The sequence below is a fragment of the Mastigoproctus giganteus genome, chromosome 4, assembly GCF_048544385.1.
Source record: "Mastigoproctus giganteus isolate SK-2022 chromosome 4, ASM4854438v1, whole genome shotgun sequence".
In the NCBI taxonomy this organism is placed as follows: Eukaryota; Metazoa; Arthropoda; class Arachnida; order Uropygi; family Thelyphonidae; genus Mastigoproctus; species Mastigoproctus giganteus.
This window is the reverse complement of record NC_143578.1, coordinates 84417332-84434532: the sequence shown is the minus strand read 5'-3', so window position 1 is coordinate 84434532 and position 17201 is coordinate 84417332. Positions and strand designations below refer to the sequence as shown.

At 36.9% G+C, this 17201-nt stretch overlaps 1 protein-coding gene across 3 annotated transcripts in view; it reads left to right on the top strand.

Annotated features, from left to right (window-relative positions):
* Hcf (Host cell factor) overlaps positions 1-17201 on the top strand; it is a 722783-nt gene that overhangs the window by 61198 nt on the left and 644384 nt on the right. For all 3 annotated transcript variants that reach the window (XM_090372788.1, XM_090372787.1, XM_090372786.1), the window contains exon 2: positions 16181-16392. In XM_090372788.1, coding sequence (XP_090228914.1) covers positions 16233-16392 — 160 coding nt within the window. In that variant the 5' untranslated portion in view covers positions 16181-16232. The remainder of the gene's footprint in view (positions 1-16180; positions 16393-17201) is intronic.

Below are 17201 nucleotides of genomic sequence, written 5' to 3'. Positions count from 1 at the left end.
GTGACATGTTTGCAAACTTTCTGGAACAGGACATGATCCAGCCAACAATGTCTTTGTGTGTGCTATATGAAGAAAGTGTGAAGAAATTAGGTGGCAACTTAGTGTTCTGTGGGTGTTTATGAGAGTTTGAAAAGTAACTTAGATAACCTCGAAGGAATTAAAATGGGGAGCCCATTAAGATCTCAGCTGCCCAACTCGATGCTAGAGCTCAAGCTAGTGCATCAGATAATCTTCAAGGCAGAATGTGCTGGTCCCACAGGAGCTAGTTATTGTCGGGGACTCTATTGTCAGGGACACGGAGAAATATGTTGTATAAAAAGGATAGGTAAAATAGGACCAGGGTATGTCTGCCAGGGGGGAAAGGTTGATGAAATTGTAGAGTAGATATCATCTCATAAACAGCAAAACAGGTGATACTGTTGTACATATTGGCACTAATGATATTAAGAGATCTCAGGACTTACTTAAGTACAGGGAAATGTTGACAAAAAGTTGAGTTAGGATTGAATTTTAAAGTGTTTTCTATTCTGCCAGAAACGATAGGAGGGAATATATGTTGAGAATTTTGTCAATAAATTTGGCCCTGAAGAGAATGTGCAAGGCTCGTGGGGTTCAATTTTCTCAGTGTGGTTTGTGCTTGTTAACAGGAGAGAGTGTTTTTAAAGGATATACTTGAATATGATAGGCTATACTTGAATACAAGAATATTTGCTGATGCTATCAAGGCAGTGATAGGTGGGTTGGAAAACTGCTAGATTGGGAGGGGGGTTACACAGACTAATAATTTAAGTAGAGCTGCAGGCAAATTTGAAAGTGATTCTTACATTGCCACTATTGGTAGAGGCAGCAGGCTGGAAAGCAAGGTTCTGGGATTTCAGGCTCTGTTGTGGGTCATCGTCGAACAAAAGAATACATGGGCTGTGTTAGGGTAAGAATAAGAACACTTGCATGTATACTTGCATATACACTAATTCTAGGAGCATTGTAAATAAATTTGATGAACTTGAACTACTAATTAAGTTGTCGAATGCATACACTGTAGGAATAGCAGAGAAGTGGTGTCACTTAGACATAAGTGATGCTGAATTTGAATATGGGGAGTACAATGCATAGAGGAAGGGCAGGAGTGGTGGAAGGGTAATGCTCATAGCTAAGAAGAACATTACATCAAGGGCAGTGCCCCCAGTTGACTTGGATGATGAGTGCAATGTTCAGTCCGTTTGGTGTGATATAAGCACTGGGAAAACAAAATTGAGAGCATCAGTGTGTTATAGGCCTAATGACTGTGATGAGCATTAGCATTACATTAGTAGAGGCATATGATGCAAGAAAGCAAGCTTATTCAGCATCAGCCAAAAAAAAAAAAAAAACCCCACTCCCATTTCACCCCTCTGTTCGTTCGAAATACCTGTCCAGTTGAGCTTTAAATTTGTTCAGGCTATCAACTTCAACAACAAGTGATGGAAGTCGGTTCCACCAACCAACCACCCGCTGGCCAAAGGCAAATTTCCGCACATCTATCCGACATCCGTCCTTCCTCAATTTGAATTTATGCCCTCTGAGGTGATTATTCTGAGCAAGATGAAGAATCCCATTGGCATTGAGCATGCTCAAACCATTCAAAGCCTTATACACCTCTATCAGATCACCTCGTCGGTGCCTAGTCTCCAGACTCTGTAATTTGCAAAACTTAAGCCTTTCTTCGTAAGAGCAACCATTTGTGCCTTTCACTAATCTTGTTGCCCTTCTCTGTACCCGTTCCAGCAGTTCTACATCCTTCTTGAAATGAGGCCTCCAGACCTGTATACAGTACTCAAGATGTGGCCTAACCATTGCCTTATACAAGGGAATAATCACCTCCTTATCCCTGCTAGAAAAATTCCTGTATATCATTGACAAGACACCATGAGCTACTCTTGCAGCTCATCTGCACTGCTCAGAGAACTTCATATCTGCCTGCACAATTACCCCCAGGTCCTTTTCATTCTCCACCACTGTCAGTGTAGTACCACAGAGTTGATACGTTGCTCTGGGGTTGCTGTTTCCCATGTGTAGTACTTTACATTTTTCAATGTTAAACTTCATTTGCCACCTCTCAGCCCATCTGTTCAACCTTTCCAGATCCTGTTGCAGCAGCATAGCGTCAGTAGTGTCCTTAACGACCCTGCCAACCTTTGTATCATCTGCAAACTTGGACATTAAACTTGATATCCCATCATCAATATCATTCATAAACACCGAAAACAACAACGGACCCAACACTGAACCCTGAGGAACTCCACTAATAACATTAGTCCACGTTGAGCAGTGTCCATTGATTACCACTCTCTGTCTTCTGCCACTCAACCATCCCCTTATCCATAGCAGCAATTTGCCTCCAATGCCACACTGCTCCAATTTGTGCAGCAGTCTTCCATGTGCAACAGTATCAAAAGCCTTTCTAAGATCCAAATATATAATATCAAAGTTATTCCCTGCATCCAGTTCTTTTGTGACTACATCATAGTATCCAATCAAATTGGTCAGGCAAGACCTGCCCTTAACAAAACCATGCTGTGTCTGAGCTATAACTGAATTCTTGTCTAGATGATCCTGCAGTGCTTCTTTAACCAGTGCCTCCATTAATTTACCTGGAACAGAAGTTAAACTAATAGGTCTATAATTACTTGTGTCAGCCTTTGATCCTCCTTTGTGAATTGGGGTTACATTTGCACATCTCCAGTCTATGGGTACCTCCCCTGAGTCCAAAGAAGCTCTCATAATTATGGCTAGGGGTTTGCATACTTCCTTTGCCGCCTCCTTTAATATAACTGGATAGATCCCATCCATCCCAGGTGCCTTTTTTGTGTTTATCCTCAACAATCTCTCCTCCACTTTCCTCTCAGTTATTACAAAATCATCCAGCTCACTGCCAATGTTTACTTTACCTACATCATTCTCCTTCCTGAATAACTCCTAATGCGTGAATGTAGATGCAAAATACTCGTTTAGATTGTTAGCCACCTGAGCAGGATCCTCAACTGTTGAACCATCAATATCCAGTGGACCAATCTGATTCATACCTTTCCTTCTCGAGTTCAAATATGTAAAGAACTCTTTTCTGTTTTTCTTTGCATCCTTTGCCAAGGATTTTTCGTAGTCTGCCTTTGCCTGCCTAATCTCCTTTGTGACTTGGTTACAGACCAACTTATACCTATCATAGGCTTCCATGTCACCCATTAATTTGTATGTATCCCATGCATTTTTCTTCTCTGCCACATGTCTCATTAATTCATCTGACAACCATTTAGGCCTAAACCTTGAACAATATTTCTTAGTTGGTATGTAAAGCCTGGTAGCCTCCAAGATTAGTTCCTTGAATGCTTCCCATTTTGAGTTTGCTGTTGGTAACATCATCAGTTGGTCCCACTGTATAGAATTTAAATACTGTCTCAGACCATCATAGTCGCCTTTACGAAAACAAAAACCCTTCCCTTTACCTCTGATGGTAGTTACCTCCTTGAGTAAATCCCACTTCATCACACTGTGATCACTGCCACCTAGTGGTTCATTTATCTGCAGATTCTTAATGCATGAAGAATCACTACTGATAATCAGATCAAGAGTATTGCTCCCTCTTGTTGCCTCATGAACATGCTGATGTAGAAAACAATCATCCAATAAATCCACAAAAGCCTTGCTAGTGTGCGAGTGACCAACCCACAATTTCCAGTCAATATCTGGGAAATTAAAATCCCCCATTATAAGACTCTCTGATTTACTGGCCCACTCTATTTCCCTGTACAATATCTTATTATACTCATCAGAGTCATTAGGCCTATAGCACACTCCTACTCTCAATTTTGATTTCCCTATGCTTATGTCACACCAAACTGACTCGACACTGCACTGTCCAGCGATTTCGACTGGCTTCACTTCCTTGGATTTTATGTGTTTTTTAACTAATAGCATAACCCCTCCTCCCTTCCTATCCTGTCTATCCTTTCTGTAGACATTGTACTCCCCAAATTCCAGTTCTGCATTCCTTATATCTGCCTTTGATGTTTTGAGCAATACCTCAAATTCATCAAATTTATTTACTAAACTCTTAGCATTGGTGTACACACAAGTATACATGCACCTGTTTCTATTCTTAGCTACCCTAACACAACCCATGTGTTTACTTGTACCGCAATGACTACCAGCAGTCTCTGAAATATCCTGCATCTTGTTTTCCAGGCTTCTGCTCATTTCAATAGAAGCAGTGCAAGAATCACTTCCACCTCTGCCAGTGGCTACTGTTAATCTATTAGTCCTTGTATCCCCCCCCAACTAGCAGTTTTTCGACCCACCTAACACTGCCTCGACAGCATCAGCAAAAATTCTTGCACCCTTTCTATTTAAGTGTATCCCATCCCTGTAGAAGCAATCTCTCCTGTTAACAAGTACAGTCCAGGCTGAAAAAAAATACAGTTATACAGAGAAATAGGGTGAGCCAGCAATCAGAATGTCTCATAATGGGGGATTTTAACTTTTCAGATGTTGACTGGAATTTGTGGGTTGGTCATTCACACGCTAGCATAACTTTTGTGAATTTCTTGGGTGACTATTTTTAACAGCAGCATGTTAGAGGGGCAACAAGATGAAACAATAATCTTGATATGATTATTAGCAGTGATTCTCCTTCTTTAATTAAAGACAACTACTGTCAAGTGTAAAGGGAAAGGCTTTTGAAAGGGCAATTACAGAGGTTTCAATTTTTAAATTGTGTGCAGTGGGACCAATGGATGATGTTACCAACAGAAAATTCTAAATTGGAAGTAATCAAAGAAGCTACTAGGCTTTTCATACCAACAAAGAAATACTGTTCAAGGTTTAGGACTAAAGGATGTCCTCCTTCTTTAATTAAAGACAACTACTGTCAAGTGTAAAGGGAAAGGCTTTTGAAAGGGCAATTACAGAGGTTTCAATTTTTAAATTGTGTGCAGTGGGACCAATGGATGATGTTACCAACAGAAAATTCTAAATTGGAAGTAATCAAAGAAGCTACTAGGCTTTTCATACCAACAAAGAAATACTGTTCAAGGTTTAGGACTAAAGGATGTCAGATGAACTATTGAGACATATGGCAGAGAAGAAAAATGCATGGGATGCATATAAGTTATCAGGTGATACAGAAGCCTACTGTAGAAATTAGTCTGTAATCAAGTCACAAAGGAGGTAAGGCAAGCTAAGGCAGATTATGAGAAGTCTCTGGCAAAGAAAAACAGCACAGCTTTTATTAATAGCAGGAAGGGGCTGAATCACATTGATTGGCCACTTGATGTTTATGGGTTAACTGTTGATGATCCTGCTCAGGTTGTGGACAAATTGAAAATGTATTTTGCATCTACATTGACACATAAGGAATTGTTTAGGGAAGGAGATGCTAGAAGTTTATCAAACTCTAATGAGGAGCTAAATGACTTTGTGATAACTGAAAGAAAAGTGGAAGAGAAATTGTCAAAGATAGACGTAAAATCAGCAACTGGGGTGGATGAAATCTATCCAATTATATTAAGGGAGGCAGCAAAGGAGGTAAGCAAACCCTTAACCATAATTATGAGGGCATCTTTGGATTCAGGGGAGGTCCCTATGGACTTGAGATGTGCAAATGTATCCCCAATTCATGTCTGTAATTACAGACTGAACTGAATTAGCATTCAATGTCTAGTTCAAGAATTTGTCTAGTGAACTGAATTGAATTAGCTAACAGGTTTGTAATTACGGACCTGTTAGCTTAATGTCTACTCCAAACAAAATAATGGAATCACATGTTAAAAAAGTAATGCAGGACCATCTGGACAGACATGCAATTATACTACAATCACAGCATTGATTTGTCAAAGGGCAGACTTGTCTAACTAATCTGATATGTTACTATGATGTAGTGACCAACGAACTGGATGCAAAAAATAATTTTAACTTTACATACTTTGATACTGTTGCACATAAAAGACTTCTGTACAAACTGGAGAAATGTGGCATTAAGGGCATGTTACTGCTATGGATAAAATGATGGTTAAGTGGTAGAAGACAGAGAGTAGTTATCAGTGGGCACTGCACTTCATGGACTAATGTTATTAGTGGAGTTCTCCAGGGTTCAGTGTTGGGTTGATTGTTGTTTTCAATATTTATCAATGATATTGATGAAGGTATATCAGGCTTATTGTCTAAGTTTGCAGATGATACAAAGGTTCGCAGGGTGGTTAACAACAGTGAATCAGGGTGAGCTACTGCAACATGATCTAGGAAAATTGAGTTGGTGGACTGAGAAATGGCAGTTGAAGTTTAAGATTGACAAATGTAACTGCAGAGTAACTTATCACCTGTGTGGTACTACACTCAGGATAGTGGAAAATGAAAAAGACCTGGGGGTAATTGTGCAGTCAGACATGATATTCTCTGAGCAGTGCATACATGCTGCCAGGACAGCTCATGGGTTTTTTCAATGATATGCAGAAACTTTGCTAGCAGGGATAAGAAAGTAATTATCCCTTGGTCATGGCTAGGCTGCATCTTGAGTACAGTATACAGGTCTGGAGGCCTCAAATTTGGAATGATGTACATCTGCTGGAATGGGTGCAGAGAAGGAAACCAGACTGGTGAAGGGAATAAAAGGGTGTGCTTACCAAGAAAGGCTTCAGTTCTGCAGAGATTGTAGTGCATAGATACAAGGCACCTGCCGGGGAGATCTGCATGACATTTAGAGCCTTGAATGGATTGAGTAAGCTGAATGTTAAAAATGGTGTTCTTCCACTTGTTGAGACTACACACAAGGGGACATAGATTCAAGTTGAGGAAGGATTGTTGCAGGATATATGTGTGGAAGTTTGCCTTCAGCCAGTCGGTGGTTGATTGTTGGAACAGGCTTCCATCTGTTGTGGAAGTGTACAAGTTGAATAAATTTAAGGGAGAACTAGACAAATTCTTGGAGGGTACAGATGGGTGAACTGTTTTTTTTTTTTTGGCTTCTGCTATATAAGCTTGCTTTCTTGCATTATTTGCAATTACTACTACTATTTGCTTCTGAACTAAGGAATATTCAATCTTTGAATTGGGTGAAAAACTTGCTAGTACAGTTCTGGCAGAGTTATATAAGAAAATTGGAAGCAACTGCAATTTATGACATTTTAGTAGGCCAATTTTGTTCATAAATCAGATAAAAATTTTTTGGTACAATAGGATTTATATTTTTAACTATATAAAATGATACAGAATAACTTTTACAGAAGATCCTATTTAAATATTTCTTTTTCTTCTTGTACTTAGTGGATTTTAGGCTTATGAAGCCTGTACTATTAACTCTCTTCAAAGAACTTTTTTTTCCCTTTTTTTTTGTTGTTGGCGCATCGGCTTCTGTGGCCATAATGCACCTCCCAAAGTTTTTGCATTTTACTCTGATCCAAGCCCGAAGTGGGATTCAAACCCCGCGACCTTTCGGTTGCCAGGCAGGCACTTTACCCACCTGGCTAGCCCAGTTGGCCTTTTCAAAGAACTGTTTAATCCATCCCTTTCTGGGATGTACTCTGTTTCTTTTTCCATTAAGTTTGTAATTCAGTGCTAATTTTGGTAGTCTCTTCCTATTCATTCTCTCTACACGTTCTTTGCATTTTAACCGATAATTCTGTATTTCTTCTTTTATGTTGGAGGTGTTTAGTCTTTCTCTTATATCTGTGTTTCTTTGGTGATCTAGTCCTATTAATCCCAATAGTGGTCTGAGAAATTTCATTTGGAATTTTCGTCTGAAATTTCAACTCTGCCATAGCTGGTCCCAAGCCTAGTTGAGAAAGGAATATGGTTTGTTTGTTGCTTGTTATTTGGTTTTTAGGAGCATTAGCAACTAAGGCCATATTGCTCCAGGGATGTGCGGTGGTCATTCCCTGACCTTTCTGCATCCTCTGTATTTGGTGGGCATGGGCTCAAACCCTGGTCTAATCAAGAAGCGTGTGCTATGCACTGCTGCTCCTGCCCACGGAGGCGCCAAGGAATACGGGACGGAGTCATAGCGGTATAACCATTCCAACAGCAGTGGAGGAAATGCCAACTATATAATGTTCGTCTGGAGACTTGGGTAGCAAACTTACCACCAGACTAGCTATTGATGGGCTGGTAACCCATTGTAGTGAATCTTTCATTACTCTAAAAACTTTCAAGAATAATCAGACTGTCTTAAATGGAAATGAACTGGATAATGGAAAAGGACTAGTGAGACTAAATACAGGCATACCTCGAATAACGAATAGGATGCGTTCCACGAAATTATTTCGTTAAGCGAAACTTCGTTTTCAGAGGTAAAAATACTATGGCCGGAATAGGGATATGTTCCTACGTAAAGAAAATGAAAAGCTTTTTTTTCGAACAAAGAAAAGTTTTATTAAATAAACAGTCAACTTACATACAAAGTGAAATCACATTTTAAAATATGAGTCTAAAGTTGATTGCTTATGCTTTTTTTCTCTTTCATTTAACAATTGCCTATAGGAGTTATTGCATTTAACACTGATCGCTTAACAATAAAACTTCTTCCGAAATCAGGATCATTTTCACTATAAAAATTTAAAACGTTTTCAGTGTCATTTAAGCACATTTTTAAATCTTTGGTTAACACTTTTTCGGCAGGAACTTCTTTAACTTCGTCTTCATTATCTTTGTCTTCGTTGCTAACAAGATTTTCTAATTCTTCCACTGAAAAACCATCATCTTCTGCATTCAATAAATTTCTAACATCCTCTTCATCGACATTTTCGAAACCTATTGATTGAGCCATCTGGATAACTTCATTTCTAATTTCTTGGATGTTATTTTCTTCTTCTAGTACAACTTCTGGCCATATTTTGTGCCAAACTCCATTTAAGCATTTCTTAGTGACTTCTTTCCAAGAACTATCAATGTTTTCAATTGCGTTTTTAATGGTGTAGTTTTTCCAAAAAGTTTTAACTGTCATTTCCTCTTTATCCTCTAGTTGTTAAATTGCTTAATGTTCGACGCAGATAATAAGCTTTAAATGATGCTATTATTCCCTGATCCAATAGGGAAGTTGTGTTTGCTGGAAGAAACACAACTTTGACAGGAATGCATGTGTCCAATGTGTTTAAATCAGTAGGATGTCCCGGAGCATTGTCTAACAACAAAAGAGCTTTTTCTTCAAAGTTGTTTTTTTGACAATACCGTTTTACTCCAGGACAAAAGTGGTTAACAAACCAATCAGTAAATAACTCCTTGGTAACCCACGCTTTTCTATTTGCTTTCCATATTACAGGTAAATTAATTTTTATGTTACCTTTTAACGCCCTCAGATTTTCTGAATGGTAAACTAATAACAATTTTAATTTATAATCGCCAGAGGCATTTGATCCAAAGAGTAACGTAACGTTAAACGGTCTTTGGCTGCTTTGAACCCAGCAGCTGATTTTTCTTCAATAGAAATGAAGCTTTTTGTTGGTAGCCGTTTCCAGAACAAACCGCTTTCGTCAACACTGAACACCAAATTTGGTGGAAAATTTTCACGTTCAATTATTTCCTTTAGTTTTACTGGAAACTTATTTGCAGCTTCTGTTAATTTTACACTATGAATCCTGGCCCGTTTTTTAAATTTCTCTAACCAACCACGAGAAGCCCCAAAGGTTTCCGTAATTTCTTCAGTTTGTTTAGATTTCAGGTGATTAAACTGGAATATTTTTTTCTATGTTAAATGGGGCTTGAAAATGCGGACTTCGTTATATCGAAGCTTTGTTATCAGAGGTAACGTTAACCGAGGTATGCCTGTATAGTAAAATGGAATATAAGAGGAATGACAAATAAAGTAGAAGATATTTCTTTTTTATTTTGTTTTATTTAAAGTATTATATGAAACATGAAAATATTAAACATTTTGAATTCTAATATGTGTCAAAATTAAAAAATAATAAATTAATTTGAAAATGTGATTAACTTAATCCATTAACCAGGTATATGAAAAGCTGAAATTCCTTTGTGTATGCATGAATTGGGAAAATCAGCAAAAAAAAAATTCAAAATTGTTCACATTTTTAATGCCACCTTTATTTTCAAAATCTGTTCTGAACACAACTGTGGAAAAATCCATCTTTCATATTATAAACATTTTTTAAAAATTAATTTTCCCTTTAGACATGTTGGTGAGCAAAATGCAAATTGAAAAACTGGTCACTTAAATAAATGTAAGCAATTTGATGCCAGCCTGTCAATAACTGGAGTACCTGCTGCATGAAATGTGAAGCACACCCGTCAACAGTTTAATTCTAGACAATGCTTCAATGTCACGAAGCCAGAGAGCATTACTGATCAGAGGAAATGCACATAGCAGTAAAGCCAACTTGCTAATAACCGTATGTGATATTCATGTATTGTAAATGTATGATAATTAACAAGGATTTCTCAAATTTTCAGTGGAAAAATCAAAGAAAACATTTTCAAAAGCAGCCAATAGGAGTTTTACTGTGTAGAAGGAGTAGATGGAGCACAAATTGCTGAAATATTGTCTGGGATCTTATTGATCCCATGTGCCTGAATCAGGGTATAATGTATGAAATGGAAAATATAAACCAGGTTAAATGTTACATTATAGTCATTAATATTTAACAAATACCACACTTTTAGGCTATAAGGTGCACTTTTTGTTTGGGAAAATGTTGCCTAAAATGCCCCGGAATCTTATGGTCCCAAGGTATGCTAGGTGTATGACCTAATGTTATTTTTAATGTCTACTAGTCCTAATAAAGGCTACCTGGACAGGTAAGCCTTTATTTTAAGGCTACCTGTCCAGACAGCCTTAAAGTAAATCTCTTATTGTGTAACCATTGCAGATCACACACACAACAGAGGCAATAAAAAAGAATGGTTATTGAAATATACACAGAGTTAGCTGCAACTCTAGGGTGCATTAACCAATCAGCCATTGAACATCTCAATTAACAAATCCTTTAAAGTATTCATGTGTGAGAAGTGGAAAAAAGGGATAAGGCAAATCACAATCTGATGCCAACAGGACAACTAAGTGACTAATCACTTCCCAGGTGCATAAATGAATGAAAAATTAGTAGGAATGAAACACAAGCGTTGCCATATCTTTTAAGAAATATAGAACCAGCTATTCCTTGAGAGTCCCGAAAATTATGCACTCTTTGACGAAAGTGAAAGTTCAGACCATAACATCAGTAATGATGTAAGACATTCGCAACCATTACATGTCGAAGTTATATGCTGACATTCTGTGTAGAAAGTAACCGTGAATTTGTGCTTCAAATATACACCGATGAGCCAAAACATCATGACTACCTACCTATATGATGTTGGTCCTCCATTTGCAGCCAAAACAGCTCGTACCTGGCGAGGCATGGACACTACAAGATTTCTAAATGTGTCATGTGGTATCTGGTACCAACACATAATCAGCAGATCCTTTAACTCCTCTAAGGTTCGTGGTTGAGACGCTGCAGATCGGAGTTGCTGTTCCAACACAAACCACGGATGCGCGATGGGATTGATGTCTGGGGAATTCGGAGACCAGGGCAATACCTGAAAGTCTTCCTCATGTTCCACAAACCAGTCTCGAACAATCTGGGCAGTGTAGCATGGCACATTATCCTGTTGAAAGATGGCACCGCCAGAGGGGAAGACCGTTGTCATGAAAGGGTGTACCTGGTGAGCAATGATGTTTAGGTAAGTGGTAGACATCGGAGTGCCTGGCACATGGATCACTGGATCCAGGGAATCCCAGCAGAACATTGTCCAAAACATGACACTGCTGCCACAGGCTTGTTTTTGCCCCATGGTACATCCAGGCGGCAACACTTCCTCAGGTAAACGATGCACACACACATACCCGGCCATCCACATGGTGCAACAGGAAACCTGATTCATCAGACAAGACAATCTTCTTCCAATCACTCAAGGCCCAGTTTCAATGCTCGGATGCCCATTGTAGGCGCTGTCGCCAGTGAACCGTGGTTAGCATGGGCACTGGGAGTGGCTACGCAGCCCCATTTTCAGCAGGGTTCGATGTATTGATGTTGTGACACATTATTCCCATCACCAGCGAGTTGCACCACAATCGCCCTTCTGTTGCCACGTACCATCCGGGAGAGCCTTTGCTCACCTCGACAATAGATGAGCCATGGTCATGCAAGACCTCACCAGCAGTTCGTCAGTTTTCTTTCCTTGGACCACTTTCAGTAGGTACTAACCATGGCTGACCGTGAGCATCCCACTAGCCATGCCATTTCGAATATGCTCTGGCCCATTCATCTGGCCATTACAATTTGGCCTTTGTCAAACTTGCTTAAGTCCACTGCTTTTCCCAGCTGAAGAACAAGAGTAACACTGATTAACGGAGCTCACTATCACGTGGTTTTTAGACCGTGTCCCCACCCGCACCGTAGTTCATCTGTAGTTGCTTCGATTTGCATAACGACTTGCTGGTCATAATGTTTTGGCTGATCAATGTATATGCAATGAAATACTTTTCCCCAAAATTTGAATTCTGAAACATGAAAGGATCAAACTCACACTACAGAACTGCTTAAATCTCTAATTCCATGCTGAATCTTGTTATTAGGAAAGACTGGAAGGTTTAACCCTCCATTTCTAACATGATACCTGACAGGCACCACTTATTATAATTTTCTGTTTTTTAAAATTTGTAAATGAAATCAAATCCTCCCATGTACCTTTGTCCACAAATATTCTCTAACTGGTTATACAGTATTTTCTGTTTTCATTTCAATATACTATTAATTGTGAGACATTAAATTTTTGTTTAGCATTTAAAAAGATACCAAATAAGCAAAAGTGTCTATCTTTCTTCTAGGCAACACTCTTTACTTAGTGGTATCTCTGAAATGCCAGCAACAGGTGTCTAATCTTGCCATAGAGCTTTGATTTTACTGGCTAAATGCGATCAGCTGGAAAAAATAATGTTTATATCGTATCTGCCAGGCCACATGGGCATTTGGGGGATCAGTGACCTTGAAAGGACCAAGAAATATGATAAAAAGTTTCTTTATTATTATTGGTTTCTTAATTTCTGTTTGATATTTTTTAACTGGGTTTAAGAAATCATAATCAATAGCTCACCATTTTTAGTTCAGTAAAAAAAATTCACTTGATATCACTGAAGGATTTACCCAATAACAACAATACTTGTAGTTTAATTAGTGTTTTCATATTTTAAAGTAATATATGTATTATGAGCAACCAAATAACATTCTTCTCTCAACACATTAAAAAATAACAATCTTCATCACTGGTTTCATCATTAATTTTAGGAAATTAATTTTTTTGGATTTCCTTCCAAATAACATCTAACTAAAAACAGTTCTATTTTATATTGACAGTGCCTTCATTTTTGGAACATAAAGAAGACATTGAAATTTAATATTTTTTCCATTGCTGCTGCTCCTTGAAAAAATTATTCATATGTGACTAACGATTACTCATTTTCAGTGAAAAGTTACAATAATAATAATAATAAAGGAGAATATTTGAAAATTCAGTTTATTTTGAGTTTCTGTATTTTTTATTTCCCAGAATTTTCATTAAGCAAAATGCTTCATGAAAATTCTGAGAATTAATGTTGCAATTTTTGTCCCACTGAAAATATTTATGATCCAGAATATCTGATTTAGTCCTCTGATATTTGTAATATTGATTTTTACATTTAGATTTCTTTTCTTGGGTTAAAAAAAAAATTATATATATATATATGTGTATGAAAAACAGCTACATGGGTATTAGTTCTGAAATTCATTACTTTTACAAAATTTCTACAATTTATTATTTTACTTTAGAAAAAAAAGAGTTAAGGATTACCAAAAAAATATAACTTCTAACTTAACTATCATTCATTACTACTGTCTTTATATAGAGCATGTTTTTCTCCAATTTTATATGTATATTTTTATCAAATATTAATAACTTTTACATGCAGATATATATTAACAATCAAATCCACTGTCATTTATTACTTCACAAGGATTAAGGAAATGGAAGTACACACCTCCCCCTCCTCTCTAGAAGCAGTTGCAATGGAAATAAATAATATAACTTCTGTTTTGATGACAAATCCTAAATCATCAAAGTAAACTTATACATAAGGTATTTATTGAAACAGAAACATCTTATTTTGTATTATTGAGGCCAAATTTTTATACCAGATTCTCACTGTACTTTATTTAATTACTGTATTGTTTAGCAATGCATTCTGTGATTGATGTCTTTATTGATCAAACTGAAGATGATTTTTTTTTAATGAAGACCAGGAGTTCCTAATTAATAATTTGAGGTTCTTTTTACCCTCCTACATTCCATGTTTTTAAGGTTAAGGATTTTTAATTCTGTACAGATTTTAGCACTTGTCATTCATGGCCAACATAACAGCAGAGCTTCAAACTGGAGTCTTTTTACTATCATATATATATGTTCTTACTGTTGGATGTGATTTTGATTGATAGACTTGGATACCAGCTGTTAAAAGCTAATTTTTACAGTTTTCTTAGGGGACAATGCAAATTATGATGAACTTAAGACTTCAAATAAAGATGAAGATGTTTACTATATTTTCCTGTTTAGGCTACCACCACCCTCCAGAATCTGTTAATATTTAAACATTTTTAAAGGTGTCATCAATAAAAATATCAAATATATTTAAAAGTGTCAAATTATAGATGTTTTATCACATGATAATAAAAACTGACATTTTCTATTATTATATATTTCTTCATCTTTAATATGTATAAAGACTGCAACAGTGGAGGCAATTATATTAAAAAAAAAAAAATTATTTACAAAGTGCTCATCTTATTACCAAAAATCCACATCAAAAGGAGATCTGGATTTGCATGTGTTAAGTGGTATTACCAAGTAGTCTGAAATGAGTCAAGTAGTCTCAAATATCAGCTGAGCAAGCAAAAAGTCAATTTCAGCACTTATAAATTTTTATTGAGTGTAAGAGATAAGAAAAACTTACATGTATAATGAATTTGTAAAATGTCACAAATTTTTGACCAGAAATGGCCTGTTAATGTATCAAAAACTGGGAATACAGCCAATTCTTTGTCGTATATCTTCAATACAATAAATCCAAAACAGCATAATAAACCCTTAATAAAATTTTTTTGCGATTCTTGATTACCATGCTTGTTCTGTATAAGGAGCACTGAAAGTAATGTCAAAATTATATGCAACACAAGAACTATTTCAAATCCACATTTAACTATAAGCGTTATTGTATAGCTTAAAAGTGAAATAAATGATACAGAGAATACTACCCTATATGAATTATTTCCATTCCGATGCTGTGCCCATATAATTACCCACGAAAAAAAAGGCAGAGTGAGCCATTGATCAATCACAGCCATGTAATGCTTCTGCGTAATGATACGGAAAAACTGGACTGGCCCATAACTTATCGTAAGCCATAAAAAAACGTAATAGTAATAAATGTCGGCAAGCTTTATATAATACATATTTCGATGTTCTATTGCTGATCTATCATTACACTGTAGGAAAATATACGTAAACCACACTACAGCTATTATTAAATAACCCAGGTTAACGAGTGCATTCGCAGGCATTTTTAACCAAGTGGGGAAATAGCTTCCATCTCGTTCAGGAAGTTCTGCATAGAATTCGAAGTCGCATTCGGTATATACATTATCAAAGATTCCCAACTGAACAATTAATACAATAAACATAAAAGTACCAGAAACGTGGATAAATGAATAGCCGAAGCTCTTTAAAAATGGCCTAGCAGACATTGTTTTTATAACACAACATTACATTACATCAGCAAAACTGATTTTCACTTTTTATTTGTATGCTTCTGAAAATAAGCATACATGCACTAAAATAATTATTTTATTGATGCTAAGTTGCCATAAGTCTCATGTGGCTGCATGAAATGGGCGAACAACACAAGCTTGTAATATTAAAGTATTGAAGCACACTTAAACATCACCTCACAACAAATGGCAGGAGATGCACAGCTGATCACGTCTTACAATAATGCATTGTGGGAAATAAAAAAAATTATTAAAGTCTTAAAAAAGTTGTATTTAATAATAATAAAAATAATACATATACACTTTTCATATTTTTGCAGTACAATTCCGGTAATAAATGATGGTGGAATGATTTTTTGTAGTTTCATCTCTGATTCTAATACCATCTCCCCAGCATTGTGGGTATGAGCCAAGATGGCGGCACCCATGATGAAGTGGAAGCGGGTGACTAATACAACTGGTCCAGCTCCACGACCGCGTCATGGTCATCGAGCGGTTGCTATCAAAGACCTTATGATTGTGTTCGGTGGCGGAAACGAAGGAATTGTTGATGAGTTACATGTGTACAATACAAGTAAGCAATAATTTCATATATTGTATGTAAGCTATGTCTGGGCCTCTACTGTGTAGCCATTCAATATGGCGACATATTCAGATTTGCTGTCAGTGGATTGTAAAGGCGCGAAACTATAAGAAAAGCATTATACGATATGTAAAATTAAATCTGAATGCTTGAGACGCATGCAGTTTATAATGATAGCTAGAATATTGTATATTAGTCCGTATCTTAATAATTTTTATATTTTTATTTAATTTTATTTTAACCGACTAGCGTCGTTCCCAAGATGGCGGCGCCCTGTAGAATGTCATGGGTTGTATTTCGGAGCATTTATTTAAAGTGTCTTAAGTGATCTTATTGTCCAACGGACGGAGATTTTTCACCATTTTTAAGGTTAATAATAGCAGCAATCGTATTTCCTTCTGAATAATTACGTAGAAGGCATATTTTCCAAATGCTAAGTTACCGTGCGCACCGCAAATTGCAAAAATGGCGATAGTTTACATCTTGCTCTCTGTTGACTATATGACATCCGGGTTTTTGCTGTGGCCCATACACGCCTGACGCCATAATCTCAACTCAGACAACTATTACATCGTGATTAAAAATTAGGGTTAGCGAGTATATGTTTTCAATTTGGTATTGATTATATTTGTGTCTGAAGGAAAGTAATACTTATATGTGGGGTACTGTAATTTAAGGGGAAATGAAAAGTTGTATTTCTTCAGAGATCTGAAGAATCTCTGAAGAAATATCGCTGATTGTTTTTAATCGTTCAGTATTTCGTACTGATATTTTTAAATATCAGTATGAAATGAAAGTAT